The 19652-nt window shown below is 43.6% G+C and overlaps 1 protein-coding gene across 1 annotated transcript in view; it reads left to right on the forward strand.

Annotated features, from left to right (window-relative positions):
* tshr (thyroid stimulating hormone receptor) overlaps positions 1 to 15194 on the forward strand; it is a 162014-nt gene extending 146820 nt beyond the window's left edge. Inside the window, exons 4-10 of the mRNA XM_073852974.1 lie at positions 1365 to 1439; positions 8725 to 8799; positions 8882 to 8959; positions 9293 to 9361; positions 10336 to 10413; positions 11173 to 11361; positions 13189 to 15194. Coding sequence (XP_073709075.1) covers positions 1365 to 1439; positions 8725 to 8799; positions 8882 to 8959; positions 9293 to 9361; positions 10336 to 10413; positions 11173 to 11361; positions 13189 to 14587 — 1963 coding nt within the window. The 3' untranslated portion in view covers positions 14588 to 15194. The remainder of the gene's footprint in view (positions 1 to 1364; positions 1440 to 8724; positions 8800 to 8881; positions 8960 to 9292; positions 9362 to 10335; positions 10414 to 11172; positions 11362 to 13188) is intronic.
* The last annotated feature ends 4458 nt before the right edge of the window (positions 15195 to 19652 follow it).

Raw genomic sequence — 19652 nt, forward strand, 5'->3', positions numbered from 1 at the left:
TGGGGAGGTTGGGTTATAGTAAGCAGTTATATACTCTGTTTAATACTCTGTATTTTTGCTGAAACTTGAAGAGGTACAAGTCACTGGTTTACCATCTTTTTATGATTCAGTTTTGCAGGCGTGGCAAATTTTGAAAGTATCAAGAGATCATGGTGCATTGCCTGGTATGTGGATCTTTGAAGAGCCACTCTTTTGTAATTAATTTTTTAATGTAAATTCTTTAAATTCTGCCAGTTTGCGCTCAGCACTCAGAGAGGCTGGTTGCACAAAGTTAGGCCATTTTTTAAGAGCTATACATTCATCCCTTGTTGAATTAGGACAACTAGCAAACATAAGATCTGAAAGACTGATGAAAAGAATTGTGGTAGAAGTTTGTGAATCATTGCCACAGTCTTTAAAGGAGTTTGCTGAAGATCTTGATATGGTTAATCAGTAGGATGGGTGTGAATATATTTTTCCATACCTTGATATATCGTCAACTGTAAATGAATGGATTGGTTTGGAAAATGGTTTTCTTTCATTTACAAATTTACATTTGAGCTCATTTGAAAAGTTGGGTAAGAAGGAGGCGTATATATTGTGTGTGAAATTACTCCATAACAGATCTTTTGAAGGAATGGAAACATCAAAGTGGTTTGATTTTTTTGGCCCTGATCACTCAGTGAAGGGATGTTGGAGATCTTTATATAAGATGCCTATCGATAAACGAACAGGAGATCTTCAATGGAGAATAGTTCATGGGGCCATAGCAACTAATAAACATATAGCCCATTTAGATCCTAGTCAAGGAGTGGAATGTCTTTTTTGTTTTCAGAATGAAACTTTGGTGCATTTATTTTGTGGTTGTGGTAGATTGGGGGTGTTATTTAATTTGTTAGAACAATGGTGTTTGAAGTGGGGGGGAGTATTTTTCTTTTCCTTTATTTATTTTTGGACCAAAGTATTCTGTTAAGAGAAAACAAAAACACGTTTTGATGAATTTTGTTTTTGGAATGGCTAAACTTTCTATATGGCTCTCCAGAAAAAATAAAATTCAGAATAAAGGGTCAAAAGAGGTTGATCGGGTTTTTCTGGGAATATTAGAAGCTCGGCTCAGAATTGAGTTTGTTTATTATAAATTAACTAGCAATTTACAGGTTTTTGTTGAAAAATGGTCTGTTGGAGATGTTCTTTGTGGTGTTGACAGTGATGGAGAGTTGGGTTTATTTTTTTAATGATCTAAAGATTGTGAAATTGTAATTTAAAAATGGAGATGGTTTTAATTTGTTAATTGTAATAAAAGTGTTTTTTCAATCTCAATCTCTCTCTCTCTCTCTCTCTCTCTCTCTCTCTCTCTCTCTCTCTCTCTCTCTTTCTCATTTCAGAGAAATAAGAAACACAAGAAATCTGACATTCATCCATCCAGAGGCTTTTAAGAATCTCCCTAAATTACAGTATTTGTGAGCAAAACACTGTCTACATACTGTCATTTTATTTGTTTCCTCTTATAAATATTTTTAATTTTATCGAGGTTTATGCCTAAAAAAAAAAAAAAAAAAAAAAAGGAATATTTAGATGTAATTCAGCTAGCTAGTTTTCCAAAACCATACTAGCATGGTGGCACCTCTGTCGTTTGAACAACTTTGGTTCAGCAATGTAGGACTGGTAATAAGTAATAACTTCTGCTGATTAATTGATTAGAGATCATAATTAATGTCAGATTGTTATAGTTATTTTACACGAAAGAACAAAAATCTGTGCATTGTTTGATCTTGTTATTCAGCAGCATGTAGTTGGCTTTACTCCAGTTGTCTGTACATGCAGTTCATTCTGCATTCTTCACAACGTAATCTCTGCTGTAACAAATATGGCACCTGAGGATTACTTATTAATTAATTAATTAATTTATTTATTTATCTCTGACATTTTGCTTTAATTATTTCCTTTCCCTCTTATATCATACTTCAGGGTTCTCTTATGCATTTATGCACATGCACACTTCTCAAAAACTACAATATATACAGTACAGACCAAAAGTTTGGACACACCTTCTCATTCAAAGAGTTTCTTTATTTTCATGACTATGAAAATTGTCGATTCACACTGAAGGCATCAAAACTATGAATTAACACATGTGGAATTATATTTCCCCTTCAGTCGTTTCACTACGACATTACATGGGAATCGCTTGAGAGTCCAATCGTCTCTGAGCCTTATTCAAAAGGCCAATGAAAATTGGCGAGTGGCATTTGCATGCCAAGCCATGCCCCGTACATACGGGTATATAAGATGGCGGCATGCAGCCAGTCAGTCAGATATTTGCTTCAGAGCTGTTCTGATCGAGCCTATTCAAGAAAGCAAAAGAAGAAGACATTCCTGCTGCTCTTTCTCTCCGCTGACGTGCTGCCATCTAAAAGAGTAAATTCACTAAAAGAGTGTTTTGGCAGCCGTCAGCGGTATCCTGCGGGCGGCCGTTTTAACGGCCATAAACAAGCCTCCTGCGCTCCAGCGAGCGAGCCCCCCTGGGCGCACAGAAGTGCCGCGGTTCCTCCCTGGGTAGACCGGGATCTAAAAGAGCAATTTCTCACGGCTGTGTAAGACGTTCTTTTCAGAATGGTCTTCCGGCCGTGCGCTGCTGGATGCGGCAGTTTCCTCACCTCTGAGGACGGACATGAACACTGCCTCACATGCCTGGGCTTAGAGCATGCTGAGGCAGCGTTCACGGATGGTTTGTGCGTTCATTGCGAACGCATGACCATGATCACGCTGAAGAACCGCCGTTCTTTCGCGAGACGGCTCCCCTCGGTGCCCCGCGGCTCATCGTTAAGCCGTCAATGCTTTTCGGACGCCGTGGCGAGGCACCAGGGGGACTTACGGGTGACTGTGCAGAACGTGCCGCCGGCTTCCAAAGCCCAGCGGCCGTCTGCATCTCGGCGTGGTCCCGTCGAGTGGCCGGAGCAGTATGCTTCCCCGGATTCCGGGCCGAGCATCTCCTTTGGCGCTCCACCGGAGGAAGAGATGTCTGTCGCTGCGTCAGAGGGTGAGTCTGATGGTGAGGCGGACATCTCGCCGGGCCAGCGCCCTCCTGTGGTCGCTGCCCCGTCTGACATGGACGCTGAACTATCGGCTATGCTCCTCCGAGCCGCCAGGGGGATCGGGCTGGAGGTGTCTCATGTGCCCCCGGCCGATCCCTCTAGGCTTGGCGACTGGTTCCTGAGGGGGGCGCCTGCGGTTCCGCCGCACCCTCCCCCCATTCCGTTCTTACCGGTGGTGCATGAGGAGCTGATTAAAACCTGGCGGGCGCCCTTTTCATCTCGCCTTCGCCCCAGCTCCTCCTCCCTCGCCACCCTCGATGGCGAGGCAGCCCAGGGATACGAGTCGGTTCCCCAGGTTGAGCGCGCTATCGCGGTTCATTTATGCCCGCGTGGCGCCGCCACCTGGCGGGACCGGCCGCATCTACCCTCCAGAGCGTGTGAGCGCTCGTCCGCTCTCGCGGGCCGCGTCTACCCCGCTGCTGGACAGGCTGCCTCCGCCCTGCACGCCATGGCCACCCTACAGGTCTACCAGGCGCAGGCACTGAAACAACTGCACGAGGGTGGTCCTGATCAAGACATGATGCAGGAACTCTGCGCCGCCACCGACTTCGCCCTTCGAGCGACGAAGGTCACGGCGCGGTCTCTTGGTCAGGTGATGTCCACGGCCGTGGTCCAGGAGCGACACTTGTGGCTCAATCTGGCTCAGATGGCGGACGCCGACAAAGCTCGCTTTCTCGACGCCCCCATCTCCCAGAGCGGCCTGTTCGGCGACACTGTCGAGGATTTTGCCCAGCAAAACAGACGGAGGCCATCAAACATATCCTGCCCCGCCGCGAAGCTACCATCCCACCGCCGGTGGCCCCGCCTCCGCCTGCCCGTTGCCGAGGGCGCCCCCCTGCAGCTAGTAAGACAGCTCCAGCTCCCGCCGAGGTTCACGAAGCCAGGCTGGCTACCCAGCGCAGAGCTGGCCGCAGGAGAGCGGCGCCGTCCGCCTCTCAGGGACCAGCCAAGAAAACTTCTCGCAAGAAACCTGCGAAACGTCCCTGACCCGGGCAACCCAGAGGTGGTGGAGATTGCTCTTCGGGGGACAGTGACATCGACTCCCCCACTCCCGGTGGAGGGCCGGGAGCTTCTGTGCGCATTAACATCGCCGGTACCCACATTTTCACAGAAAGAGCAAATTTCCTCACCTCTGGGGCCTCGGCCCCAAGTTCCCTTCTCGAGCAGAACTTACACTCCTCGGTATCGGACTCGGAGCCTGATATCGCCAGCGCGGGAACCAGGGAAGAAGGTAAGCGATGCTTCTCGCAGCCAGACTCTCCCCCAGAACCTGGTGTTCTCTGGGGTCAGTTCCCTTCCCCCCGCCCCTTTAGGCTGCCCCACCGTGGTCACGTCGGTCAACGTTCCCTTGATACCGCTAGCAAGCCGGTTGAAGGTGTGGCTTCAGCTCCCCAACCCCTCGCGGTGGTTGATACGGACGGTACGTCTCGGCTATGCGATTCAATTCGCCAGGCGGCCGCCCAGGTACAGAGGTGTCCATTTCACTACTGTCCGTTCGGACATGCATGCCGCTGTCCTGCGTGCGGAGGTTGCTGTCCTACTGGCGAAGGACGCAATAGAGCCAGTCCCTCCAGCCGAGATGAAGTCAGGGTTCTACAGTCCCTACTTCATCGTGCCCAAAAAGAGCGGTGGGTTAAGACCCATCCTGGATCTCAGAGCTCTGAATCGGTCCCTCTTCAGGCTGCCGTTCAAGATGCTCACGACGAAGCGCATGCTGACTTGCATTCTCCCCCAGGATTGGTTTGCAGCCATCGACCTGAAGGACGCGTACTTTCACGTCTCAATCCTTCCTCGTCACAGACCCTTTCTCCGGTTTGCCTTCGAAGGTCGAGCGTATCAGTACAAGGTTCTCCCATTTGGCCTGTCCCTTTTTCCCCGCGTCTTCACTAAGGTCGCGGAAGCAGCCATGACCCCTCTTTGGCAGTCGGGTTTTCGCATCCTCAACTATCTCGACGACTGGCTCCTTGTAGCTCACTCGCGAGACCTGTTGTGCGAGCAGAGGGACTCGGTGCTTCGGCACCTCAGCCATCTGGGCCTTCAGGTCACCCGAGAGAAGAGCAAACTCTCCCCAGTGCAGAGGATCTCTTATCTCGGTGTGGAGCTGGACTCAATCAATATGACAGCCCGCCTCACAAACGAGCGCGCGCAGTCAGTGCTGAGATGTCTGGACTTATTCAGACACAAGACAGTGGTCCCTCTCAAGACTTTTCAGAGGCTCCTGGGGCATATGGCAGCCACGGCCGCGGTCACGCTGCTGGGCTTGCTTCATATGAGACCGCTTCAGCGCTGGTTACACGATCGAGTTCCAAGACGGGCATGGCACCGTGGCACACTTCGGATTGGCGTTTCCCCGCAGTGTCGCCGCCTTTTCAGCCCGTGGTCAGACCCTGTCTTCCTTCGGGCCGGAGTTCCCTTGGGGCAGGTTTCCAGGCATCTCGTGGTGTACACGGATGCCTCCACCACGGGTTGGGGTGCTGTATGCAACGGGCAAGCAGCCTCGGGCTCCTGGACAGGACCTCAGCTGCAGTGGCACATCAATTGCCTCAAGTTGTTGACTGTGCTTCTGGCCCTTCGTCGCTTCCGATCGACTCTGCATCAGAAGCACGTGCTTGTCCACACCGACAGCACCGCGACTGTGGCGTATATCAATCGCCAGGGCGGCCTTCACTCACCTCGCATGTCACAACTCGCCCACCGTCTGCTCCTCTGGAGTCAAACGTGGCTGAAATCGCTACGTGCCGTTCACATTCCAGGGAACTCAACCGTACAGCAGATCAGCTCTCACGGCAGTCCACCCACCCTGGAGAATGGCGACTCCACCCCGAGTCAGTCCAGCTGATTTGGAGTCGTTTCGGCCAGGCTCAGATAGATCTGTTCGCCTCCCCCGAAACCTCCCACTGCCAGCTCTTTTTCTCTCTGACCCAGGCTTCCCTTGGCAGAGACGCCCTGGCACACAGCTGGCCCCCGGGGCTCAAGTACGCCTTTCCCTCAGTGAGCCTCCTTGCACAGACCCTGTGCAAGATCAGGGAGGACGAGGAGAAGGTCTTGCTGGTTGCGCCATATTGGCCCACCTGGACCTGGTTTCCAGAACTCATTTCCCTCGTGGCAGCCCCTCCCTGGAAAATCCCCTTGAGGAAAGACCTTCTTTCTCAGGGGATGGGCACAATTTGGCACCCGCGCCCCGACCTGTGGAACCTTCATGTCTGGCTCCTGGACGGGACGCGTCAGACCTCGCCGGCCTTTCCCAGGCCGTGAGAAACACCATCATTCAGTCCCGAGCCCCCTCTACGAGGCAGGCTTACGCTCTGAGGTGGGGTCTGTTCGTTGACTGGTGCTCCTCTCGAGCTGAGGACCCACAGAGATGCACGATTGCAGTAGTGCTTTCCTTCCAGCAAGAGAAGTTGGAGCGCAGGCTGTCCCCTTCGACTCTCAAAGTCTATGTTGCTGCTATTGCAGCGTATCATGATGCAGTGGATGGAACATCCCTGGGTAAGCACCCACTGGTCGTGAGGTTCCTTAGAGCTGCCAGGAGACTTAATCCTCCCAGACCGCACCTCATACCCTCTTGGGATCTCTCTGTCGCCCTACGTGGCCTACGGGAAGCCCCTTTCGAGCCACTTGCGTCAGTTGAGCTGAAATTCCTGTCACTTAAGACAGCGCTCCTGACTGCTCTGGCCTCCATCAAGAGGGTAGGGGACCTACAAGCCTTCTCTGTCAACGAAACGTGCCTTGAGTTTGGGCCCAGAGATTCTCACGTCATCTTGAGACCCCGGCCCGGTTATGTGCCCAAGGTTCCCACCACGCCCTTCCGCGATCAGGTGGTGAACCTGCAAGCTCTGCCCCCGGAGGAGGCAGACCCAGCTTCTGCGCTGCTCTGCCCTGTTCGTGCTCTGCATACTTACGTAGACCGTACTCGGCACTTCAGGCGCACCGAGCAGCTCTTTGTCTGCTTCGGAGGTCAGCAGAAAGGGAATGCTGTCTCCAAACAGAGGTTGGCCCATTGGGTGGTAGAAGCCATCTCCCTATCTTACTTATATCAGGGAGAGCCATGCCCCTTAGGTGTTCATGCCCACTCCACTAGGAGTGTTGCCTCATCCTATGCGTTGGCTCATGGCGCTTCACTAGCAGACATCTGTAGAGCTGCGGGCTGGGCGACACCTAATACCTTCGCTAGGTTCTACAACCTTCGCGTAGAGGCCGTATCCTCCCGTGTCTTAACTTAAAGACTTCAGGTGAGCGGGAGGATGGCTGGTGTCGGCTTGCTGCGCCATTCCCACGTGGATCCATGCGCCAAATCCCCAGAATGTTCCCTCCGGTGAACCCTGGGTCCTCCGTGCCCCGCAGTCTGGCCTAGATGCGGAGTAGTCCCTGACTGTGTTCCTGCCTGGGTCTCCTTCGCCCCGCAGGTTGTGGCTTAGTTTTTATTTATTCCAGCGGAGGAGACCGCTGTTTCCCTCGTGTATCCCTAAAAGCCTTTATGGATATATTGAATTATTCTTATTTCCACATGTGAAGATCTCATGTGCTCCACCCCCCCAACCCATGTTTCAGTACATCTGGCATCCCTGGAAAGGCCCCCTTATTGGGCCTCAGGGCGTTGGGAAGGTTACGTTACAGTCTTCAACTGCTGACACGTCCGCCTGTCAGCACGTGGGGTTGTGCGTAACGCGGCGTCAGGGTCGTGGCCTGTTCTATAGGGTATGTTCCCATGTAACGTCGTAGTGAAACGACTGAAGGGGAACGTCTAGGTTACGAAGGTAACCCTCGTTCCCTGAAGGAGGGAACGGAGACGTTACATCCCCTGCCACGACCCTGGCGTCGCGCTGACGCCGGCTCGATCCGGCTCTTCAGCAAAAACCTGACTGACTGGCTGCATGCCACCATCTTATATACCCGTATGTACGGGGCGTGGCTTGGCATGCAAATGCCACTCACCAATTTTCATTGGCCTTTTGAATAAGGCTCAGAGACGATTGAACTCTCAAGCGATTCCCATGTAACGTCTTCGTTCCCTCCTTCAGAGAACGAGGGTTACCTTCGTAACCTAGACGTTATTTCTATAAAACAAAATTCTATATATACTATATATACTTCTGCACAACACAACTGATGGTCCCAACCCCATTTATAAGGCAAGAAATCCCACTTATTAAGCCTGACAGGGCACACCTGTGAAGTGAAAACCATTTCAGGTGACTACCTCTTGAAGCTCATCAAGAGAATGCCAAGAGTGTGCAAAGCAGTAATCAAAGCAAAAGGTGGCTACTTTGAAGAACCTAGAATATGACATATTTTCAGTTGTTTCACACTTTTTTGTTATGTATATAATTCCACATGTGTTAATTCATAGTTTTGATGCCTTCAGCGTGAATCTACAATTTTCATAGTCATGAAAATAAAGAAAACTTTGGTTCCAAGGTGTGTCCAAGGTGTGTCCAAACTTTTGGTCTGTACTGTATATTTTTTATTATATAAAGATATAGAAAGTACTACATGTTAGCTTGATTATTGTGCCCAAAAGCATGGACTAGGTCAAATAAGAACACTGTCTAGCCACCAAAATTGCAGTTACTTCTAGCAATAAAATCAGTGTTACTGTGGACAATGCATAAGACCTTGAAATAATAATCAGGAGGTGTTGTATTTTCAGAGGCTTATTCAATACAGGCCTCACCATCTTCCCTGACCTGACCAATATCCAGGCTGATGACTCATACTTCCTACTGTGAGGACTGTTCTATTGCAGTAGTTTTTATACAGATCAGTGTTTTTGAAGGTATTCTTTAAATTTATTTCTGTTCCTGCAGAGAACTAAGTGATAATCCCTATATTGCTGAAATTCCACCTAATGCTTTTCTTGGCATTACCAATGATCTGCTGTCAGTGTAAGTCATATTATATTCCCTTATTTTAAAAAAAGTCATTATTTTCATATTTATTTATTTATTTATTTATTGTTACTTGTAGGTATATTGAAATGATTCTCTTGATTGAATGAAAATAAACTCTTTTAGTGCAGGCTATTTGTAATTCTTTTCTAGTTTCTGTTACAATTATTTGCAATATTCTGAGTGACTCAAGCATCTCTATCTACTGGAGAGGCTATTTAAACATACTCTGTATTGTCAAATTATGAACAAGGAGTAGACACTGTTATTACCAAGATTTTTGGCATGACATGACTGTTTTTTTTTTTTTTTCTGCTTTTTATTCAACAGGAGGCTGTACAGCAATGGCTTTACAGAAGTCCATCATCATGCTTTCAATGGCACGAAGCTGGACTCAGTGTAAAGTTCTTTATAAAAACTTGTATAACACAAATTCCAACAATACAGGAACAGGGTTGGAGGTCCCTGCTTTAGATGTATAATATATGTGAAAGTGTATAAAGCTTTATTTGGAGCTTTTATGTTTTTTGTTTTTTACTGACAGACATGTTTACTATGAACTGAGTGAGTTTGTTTTTTTATTCCACTGAAAATACAACATCATATGGTTAAATAATACATACCATGCTAGTGTCTTTTCAATCAGTTCTCATTGGTTGAGTGTATTCTTGAGTAAAGGACAATCTGGGGGGCATAATATTTACTATTTGCATTTCGCAAATCTTGTGTCATTAACCTCTCCCTCATATCTAAAACTCCCCTAGGTTATAATCTCTTGCTAATGTCTCTGGTTTTGCATGTTTATATTGGACGGCTAAACCAGGACAAAATCACCTGATGAAAGTGTAATATTACGGTGCCCGCCAGGGGACACCTTCGGTTCACTTATGTTTGTCGTGGCCACGAGATATTAATTCGTGGGAACGTAATATTATGTCGTGGCCACGACATAATATGACGTTCCCACGAGTTAATATGACGTTCCCACGAATTAATATCTCGTGGCCACGACATAATATCACGTTCCCACGAATTAATATCTCGTGGCCACGACAAACATAAGTGAACCGAAGGTGTCCCCTGGCGGGCACCGTAGAATATAGTAAATTTCCATTTCTGGGTTGCTAAACTGCTTGTAAAGGTGGGCCCCGCTAGCAAGACTTGTTGGGCTGTTACACTGACATACATCCAGCATAGTTGTGAAATTCATGTTATTTTAGAAACCACATTGCACATAGCATTTTTCTTCAGTATTTAGTGTTTTTGTCTTGCTTGTCAGGAAAACAAATAAATAAATAACTAAATCTAAAAATGCTATAATGTTGTGTAGTATATTAATATTATAGAACATTTTTTACTCATTTTCTTTGCAGGTACCTGCATAGAAATAAGCAGCTAACAAGGCTGGATGAGAGAATGTTTGCTGGGACTAGCAGTGGGCCAATGCTCCTGTGAGTGGCTTTTGTTTTTCCTGAAAGCACTTGAGATTCAGTGTCTGTAATTCTCTCTGAGCTCTTTTACTCTGGGTTTGCTGTCCTTGTACATAAGTGGATTTGCTGTGTTTTGGTTAAAGAAAAAAAAATTAGAAGAAGAGGGAGAAAGAAAGAGAAAGAGAGAGAGAGAGAGAGAGAGAGAGTATGAAAATAACAGGTTGTTTTACTTATTTGAATTCTAAGATTATAGAATTATGTTCATAACAGACTTTGTAAAGCTAGCCTACTCTTTATTGGTGTTACTAACATTTTTTCTGCAAGTGCAAAAATATATTCTGAATGCAGAATGTTGACCATAGTAATATTATCTGTTAATGTGGGCCTGCTGAAATCATAATTCTTTAATAATTTAATAATGTGGCCCCTCCGCTACCCTCTCAGGAGTCAGCTCAGTGTGAAATCATTGCCTATGAGGTCACTGGCTAACTATCTCAAAATGAAAGAAAAAAAAATCAGACAAGCTGTTTTTTTCTTCTTTTTCTTCTTCTTCTTAATTTCAAACTCATGTTGCACAATAGACTCTTTGGAACATCTGTTTAAAACAAAAACAACAATCTTATAATATAATGGACATTTTTGAATTCTATATAGACTGGATTAATGATTTTCAGAGAAAAACAAAACAGACAGTGCTACATTTAAAAGGCAGCATTAACCAAAGTACCAAAAGTGTTTCAACATTAGGGTGTTTTGTTGCATATCTACTTTTCTCATCAGTGATGTATCAGAATCAGCTGTCACTTCCCTACCAACCAGAGGCTTGGAGTCACTTCGGGAACTCTGTGCTCGGAATGTCTGGGCCCTCAAGAAACTACCACCGATCAAGACTTTCAGACACATGATTACAGCAGACCTGACATACCCCAGCCACTGCTGTGCCTTCAAGAACTTAAAGAAAAAAAGAGGGTTTGTGGCTTGTTATATGAATATGCTTGTTTTATATATACAGGTGCATCTCAATAAATTAGAATGTTGTGGAAAAGTTTATTTATTTTAATAATTCAACTCAAATTGGGAAACTTGTGTATTAAATAAATTCAATGCACACAGACTGAAGTAGTTTAAGTCTTTGGTTCTTTTAATTGTGATGATTTGGGTCACAAAAACCCACCAATTCACTATTTCAACAAACTGGAATATGGTGACATGCCAATCAACTAATCAACTCAAAACAACTGCAAAGGTTTCCTGAGCCTTCAAAATGGTCTCTCAGTTTGGTTCACTAGGCTACACAATCACGGGGATAACTGCTGATCTGACAGTTGTCCAGAAGACAATCATTGACACCCTTCACAAGGAGGGTAAGCCACAAACATTCATTGCCAAAGAAGCTGGCTGTTCAAAGAGTGCTGTATCCAAGCATGTTAACAGAAAGTTGAATGGAAGGAAAACGTGTGGAAGAGAAAAGAAAAACCAACCGAGAGAACTGCAGCCTTGAGAGGCTCAAGGTCAAGCAAAATCGATTCAAGAATTTGGGTGAACTTCACAAGGAATGGACTGAGGCTGGGGTCAAGGCATCAAGAGCCACCACACACAGACAGGTCAAGGAATTTGGCTTCAGTTGTCGTATTTCTCTTGTTACAGACAACGTCAGAGGCGTCTTACCTGGGCTAAGGAGAAGAAGAAATGGACTGTTCCCCAGTGGTCCAAAGTCCTATTTTCAGTTGAGACCAAATTTTGTATTTCATTTGGAAACCAAGGTCCTAGTGTCTGGAGGAAGGGTGGAGAAGGCTATAGCCCAAGTTGCTTGAAGTTCAGTGTTAGGTTTACACAGTCTGTGATGATTTGGGTTGCAATGTCATCTGCTGGTGTTGGTCCACTGTGTTTTTTGAAAACCAAAGTCACTGCACCCATTTACCAAGAAATTTTAGAGCACTTCATGCTTCCTTCTGCTGACCAACTTTTTAAAGATGCTGATTTCATTTTCTAGCAGGATTTGGCACCTGCCCACACTGCCAAAAGCACCTAAAGTTGGTTAAATGACCATGGTGTTGGTGTGCTTAACTGGCCAAGAAACTCACCAGACCTGAACCCCATAGAAAATCTATGGGGTATTGTCAAGAGGAAAATGAGTAAACAAGAGACCAAAAAATGCAGATGAGTTGAAGGCCACTTTCAAAGAAACCTTGGCTTCCATACGACCTCAGCAGTGCCACAGACTGATCATCTCCATGCCATGCTGAATTGAGGCAGTAATTAAAGCAAAAGGTGCCCCTACCAAGTGTTGAGTACATATACAGTAAATGAACATACTTTCAGAAGGCCAACAATTCACTAAAAATGTTATGAAGTATTCTAATTTGTTGAGGGAGTGAATTAGTGGGGTTTTGTTAAATGTGAGCCAATTCATTACAATAAAAAGAACCAAAGACTTAAACTACTTCAATCTGTGTGCATTGAATTTATTTAATACACGAGTTTCACAACTTGAGTTGAATTACTGTAATAAATTAACTTTTCCATGACATTCTAATTTATTGAGATGCACCTGTATAATTGTTATTGTTGGTTTTTGTTCGTTTGTTTTTGCTTTGCTTTTTTATCCTTATAGTACTGAACTGTTGAAGACTGAACTGTTGTGTCATATAACTGGTTGCCTAATTCTGTTAAAAACGCTAAATATTATAATATTTATAAATGTTATAGTGAGCATGCAATTTTTTGATATGTATTTTCTGGCATGGAAGCTTATACATTTTTGCTTTTTAAAAAGGTACTTTTGCTTTTTGGCAGGTACTTAGAGGACATCATATGTAACCTTACTGCCAGGTATAACCAACTTCAAAAGAGATCTGTGGGAACTTTTACAATTCCTGGCCTGCACGGTAGCATGGAACCTGGCATTGATTTGGGTGATAACCTCTTTAGAGACACCTATGACCACCAGGACTTTTACAGCAGCCTGCACTACCACACCTACTTTGGCGGGCACCCAGGCGATGATGTGGGCTTTGGCGAAACACTGAAGAACCCCCAGGAAGATACCAGCCATGAGTTTGACAGCCGCTATGACTACATTGTGTGTGAGGAGGGAGAGGAGGTCGCCTGTTTTCCTGCTCCTGATGAGTTCAACCCATGTGAGGACATTATGGGTTTCAGCTTTCTAAGGGTATCTGTGTGGTTTGTCAGTTTGCTTGCTGTGTTGGGCAACCTGCTTGTATTGTTGGTGCTGCTCACCAGCCGCTACAAACTGTCTGTTTCAAGATTTTTAATGTGCCACCTGGCCTTTGCTGACCTGTGTATGGGCATTTACCTGCTGCTAATTGCTTCTGTGGACCTCCACACACGTTCTGAATACTATAATCATGCTATTGATTGGCAGACAGGTCCAGGATGCAACCTAGCTGGGTTCTTCTCCGTCTTTGCTAGTGAACTATCAGTCTACACCCTAACCACTATTACTCTGGAACGCTGGTATGCCATCACCTACGCCATGCGGCTGGACCGTAAGTTGCGCCTGTCCCATGCTTCAGTCATCATGCTGGTAGGCTGGATCTTTGGCCTCTTATTGGCTCTTATGCCTCTCATTGGGGTCAGCAGCTACCAGAAGGTCAGCATTTGTCTGCCAATGGACACCCAGACAATTGTGGATCAGATCTACATCCTGTGTGTACTTGTTTTTAACATCCTGGCTTTTGTGGTCATTTGTGCCTGTTATGTCAAGATCTATTGTGCTGTTCACAACCCCAGTCATCAGTCTGCCAACAAAGACACAAACATTGCCAAGCGTATGGCTGTGCTCATCTTTACTGACTTCCTCTGCATGGCACCCATTTCACTGTATGCTATGACCGCTGCATTGGACCACCCGCTCATCACTGTATCAAACTCCAAGATCCTTTTGGTGCTCTTTTACCCTCTGAATTCCTGTGCTAACCCTTTCCTATATGCCATCTTCACCAAGGCCTTCCAAGGAGATGTCTTCATACTGCTCAGCAAAGTGGGTCTCTGTCAACGTCAGGCTCAGCTGTTCCGGGGTCAGACGATATCTTTGAAAGCAAGCAGTAGAGGTATCACTAGACGTGAGAGGGAACAAACAGGAGTAAAGGAGACCCCTATTTCACTTCTAGATTATCCAGACAACCTGCCAGCCACCCAACAGCATGAGGAAAGTGATGGGCAGGACACTTGAAACCTATATTTGAATTCAGGGCACAACAACTCTAATGTAAACATCCAACAGAGTTGGAGTCCATTAAGCTGTAATGCAGCACAAAAAAGACAAAAAATTAATTAAATACCTGAACGTCTGCATCTAAACAAACTGATGATTTTTATGTTAAACATTTAATGTATTTTGTTGCACTGGTAATAGTCAATGATTGACTAGTATACAGACAGTGGGCCTCATTCATTTGACACAAGCATAACAAATTACAGTTTTTCTCAATTGATTTGATGCTTTTCTCCAATGCAATGCACTTGTTCTCAAAACAATTACAAAACATTAGCACATCCATCCAAACACAAAATTCTCCAAACCAAACAGTTCAATTATACTGCAAAAAAGTGCTGCATTTTTTTTCTAGTAATGCATTTATTAAAAGTAAATATTAACATCAAATCTATACGTGTTCTCTATTGATTATAAAACACATTCAGCTGTAGATGTACTATTACACTAATGAAAATACATGTTTATTGCAATTCTTCAACAGGGAGTTTTTAGTTATACCTAAACAAAATAAAAATTGTTATCCAACACCTGCTATCATCCATGAAAAACAACAACAACAGCAACAACAACAACAACAACAACTACTACTACGTGTCCCTTTAAACTTAAAATCTGTCTGTGCCACCTTTAGCAACAAGAACTCCAAACCAACTTTTCTGATAACACCAGCCACTTTTCTTGTGGCTGGTGGCGTTGTTCTGGACCACCATGGCAACAATGTCTTTTTCCATTCAAAAAAATCTTGAGTGTCCACCTGAATGATCTCAAACCTAAAAACTTAAAACATTCTAAAAAATGTTTGGACATTTACAGTAAATAACAGAAGTTGTCCCAGGAGGACTAAAAATCGGTACTATCAAGAATCATAGTACAACACTTTATGCGCGTTTTAACATAGTGAACCGCCCGTCACCATCTTTTCTAAAGGAATGGCCATGATTTTCTACATGGTCAATTAGGGTAACTCTGATCTCATTTGAAATTCATCTGCACATTCTACCTTTTCTTCCACCCCTTCCAGCCTGTTGTCCATATATTTTTACCTCTTTTCAATACACCAGTGCCCTCCTACTCATCTCTTCTCCCTTGCCTTCTCCTCTCCTCTTTTCTCACACCTTCCTCTCTGCTCATCTCTTTCTTCCTGTTACACTCTTCTTCTCTCTTATTACACCCCTTTCTCTATACACTTCAACACCTTATAGACTTACACCTCTTTCTTCCCGCACCTTTTATTTTTATTTATACTTTATTATTATTATTTAGCATATTAGCTTTTGCTTTTTGTGTACTTTCCCTTTTATTATTACTCTAAAGCAATTGTGATAAATGTGTAAACGATTAGGAAAACTGCATTTCCTGTGCTGTGTGTATAATTAACCGAATAGTTATCAGTTTAGGGCCAATCAAAAATATACCATGTTAATTTGATACAATGACAAATGACAGAATTTTGATTGTTGTGTTTGGACAAATGGTACATAAATGTTTGTGATTTGTGTTTGTTTGTTTTTTTGTTTGTTTGTTTTTCAGATATTTTATAGTGTTGGTTGGTTGCATTAACTTTTGTGAAAACATTTGAGAGTTTTGTGCACATTGTTTTGAGAAAATGATTTGCATGATTTGTAATTTGTATGAAATTAATGAAATCGTACAATCTATTTAGGACAATTAAAAAGTGTTTAGCTCACTGTGTTAACAGTTTTGAGAACAGTGACCTGAGTTTGGAGTGTCAAATCGTCAAATGTGTCAAATCGATTGAGGAAAAAGCAGTGCGTAAGTAGCACAGTACTTAGAACACACATTTAATGATCAAGTCTTTTAACGATTGTCAATGGCCCAACCGCGGTAGCTATTTTAGAATTTATGATTGTAATTAAGTAACTGAGAAACTACTCTATTTTTATATAGTGCCTTCTACTGCAGTTGCCACACTGCTACTTCACTAATGCATAGTGTGTGTTTGTGGTGTAAACAGGCCTAATGGAACAGGCCATGGAACAGGCCTAGTGTTACTGAGCATCATGTTTTTGTAAATTAGGAGCTTGTGTGTAGATCATTCAAGTGTTGTGCTTAGATATTTTTTTAGCTTGTATTACTAACAAGTAATGTTGAAGTGGTAATCACAAAACATTTTCATGTTTAGTTTATTAAAATTCATGTTATTTTATCTTCATGTATAACTAAATAAAAACATGCCACTTTTATGTATTTAATGATGATGATTTGTTTTTTGATCAAATAATTATAATTTCTCCTTTCAACTTAAGACAGAATAGATTTTTTTAGCACTCAGTGGAATTTAGTTTGTTTCCATTTCTCATGAAGGGGAATTGACTTTAAACCAATATTTGTTCTCAAGTTAGTCTACAATAAGCTAGTAGTCTATAACTAGATAAAAAGTTTGTTAGCAAACTTTAAGTTGGCTTGAGAAAGCCTAGCCAGTAAGTTTTAAGTAGTTTTAAAAGCTTTTAGTTTAAAGAAAGTTTAAAGGTTTTCAGTTTGAAATAGTTTTAGTTTGATTAATAAAGTTTGAAGATAGATAGGCTAGATAGATATAAATAGTTTGAAAATAGATAGATTTATAGATATAAATAGTTAGAAGATATAAATAGTTTGAATGTGAATAGATGCTAAGGTGTTGCTATGTGGTTGCTAAGGTACCCAGGGTGGTTGCTAAGGTGTTGCTATGCGGTTGCTAGCATTATTTAAGCAAGACTAGCAAGTCGTTAACATGATTTTTAACATGACTAGCAAGTCGCTAGCATGATTTTAGCATGACTAGCAAGTCGCTAGCATGATTTTAGCATGACTAACAAGTCGCTAGCATGATTTTAGCACGACTAGCAAGTCGCTAGCATGATTTTAGCACGACTAGCAAGTCGCTAGCATGATTTTAGCATTATTTTAGCATGACTAACAAAGTCGTTAGCATGATTCTAGCATGACTAGCAAGTCGCTAGCATGATATTAGCATGACTAGCAAGTCGCTAGCATGGTTTTAGCAAGACTAGCAAGTCGCTAGCATTATTTAAGCAAGACTAGCAAGTCGCTAACATGATTTTTAGCATGACTAGCAAGTCGCTAGCATGATTTTACCATGACTAACAAGTCGCTAGCATGATTTTAGCATGACTAGCAAGTCGCTAGCATGACTTTAGCATGACTAGCAAGTCGCTAGCATGATTTTAGCACGACTAGCAAGTCGCTAGCATGATTTTAGCATGACTAGCAAGTCGCTAGCATGATTTTAGCATTATTTTAGCATGACTAGCAAAGTCGCTAGCATGATTGTAGCATGACTAGCAAGTCGCTAGCATGATATTAGCATGACTAGCAAGTCGCTAGCATGATTTTAGCAAGACTAGCAAGTCGCTAGCATGATTTTAAACATGACTAGCAAGTCGCTAGCCTGATTTTAACATGACTAGCAAGTCGCTAGCATGATTTTAGCATGACTAGCAAGTCGCTAGCATGATTTTAGCATTATTTTAGCATGACTAGCAAAGTCGCTAGCATGATTGTAGCATGACTAGCAAGTCGCTAGCATGATATTAGCATGACTAGCAAGTCGCTAGCATGATTTTAGCAAGACTAGCAAGTCGCTAGCATGATTTTAAACATGACTAGCAAGTCGCTAGCCTGATTTTAACATGACTAGCAAGTCGCTAGCATGATTTTAGCATGACTAGCAAGTCGCTACCATTATTTTAACATTATTTTAGCATGACTAGCAAGTCGCTAGCATGATTTTAGCATTATTTTAGCATGACTAGCAAGTCGCTACCATTATTTTAGCATGACTAGCAAGTCGCTAGCATGATTCTAGCATGACTAGCAAGTCGCTAGCATGATATTAGCATGACTAGCAAGTCGCTAGCATGATTTTAGCAAGACTAGCAAGTCGCTAGCATGATTTTAGCAAGACTAGCAAGTCGCTGGCATTATTTTAGCATGACTAGCAGGTCGCTAGCATGATTTTAGCATTATTTTAGCATGACTAGCAAAGTCGCTAGCATGATTCTAGCATGATTAGCAAGTCGCTAGCATGATATTAGCATGACTAGCAAGTCGCTAGCATGATTTTAGCAAGACTAGCAAGTCGCTAGCATTATTTAAGCAAGACTAGTAAGTCGCTAACATGATTTTTAGCATGACTAGCAAGTCGCTAGCATGATTTTACCATGACTAACAAGTCAGTAGCATGATTTTAGCATGACTAGCGAGTCGCAAGCATGATTTTAGCATGACTAGCAAGTCGCTAGCATGATTTTAACACGACTAGCAAGTCGCTAGCATGATTTTAGCACGACTAGCAAGTCGCTAGCATGATTTTAGCATTATTTTAGCATGACTAGCAAAGTCGCTAGCATGATTCTAGCATGACTAGCAAGTCGCTAGCATGATTTTAGCATGACTAGCAAGTCGCTAGCATGATTTTAGCAAGACTAGCAAGTCGCTAGCATGATTTTAGCAAGACTAGCAAGTTGCTAGCATGATTTTAAACATGACTAGCAAGTCGCTAGCCTGATTTTAGCATGACTAGCAAGTCGCTAGCATGATTTTAGCATGACTAGCAAGTCGCTAGCATGATTTTATCATTATTTTAGCATGACTAGCAAGTCGCTAGCATGATTTTATCATTATTTTAGCATGACTAGCAAGTCGCTAGCATGATTTTAACATTATTTTAGCATGACTAGCAAGTCGCTAGCATGATTTTAGCATGACTAGCAAGTCGCTAGCATGATTTTAGCACGACTAGCAAGTCGCTAGCATGATTTTAGCATTATTTTAGCATGACTAGGAAGTCGCTAGCATTATTTTAGCATGACTAGCAAGTCGCTAGCATTATTTTAGCATGACTAGCAAGTCGCTAGCATGATTCTAGCATGACTAGCAAGTCGCTAGCATGATTTTAGCATGACTAACAAGTCGCTAGCGTGATTTTAACAAGACTAGCAAGTCGCTAGCATGATTTCAGAATTATTTTAGCATGACTAGCAAGTCGCTAGCATAATTT

This window comes from Garra rufa, chromosome 13 (assembly GCF_049309525.1).
Source record: "Garra rufa chromosome 13, GarRuf1.0, whole genome shotgun sequence".
In the NCBI taxonomy this organism is placed as follows: domain Eukaryota; kingdom Metazoa; phylum Chordata; class Actinopteri; order Cypriniformes; family Cyprinidae; genus Garra; species Garra rufa.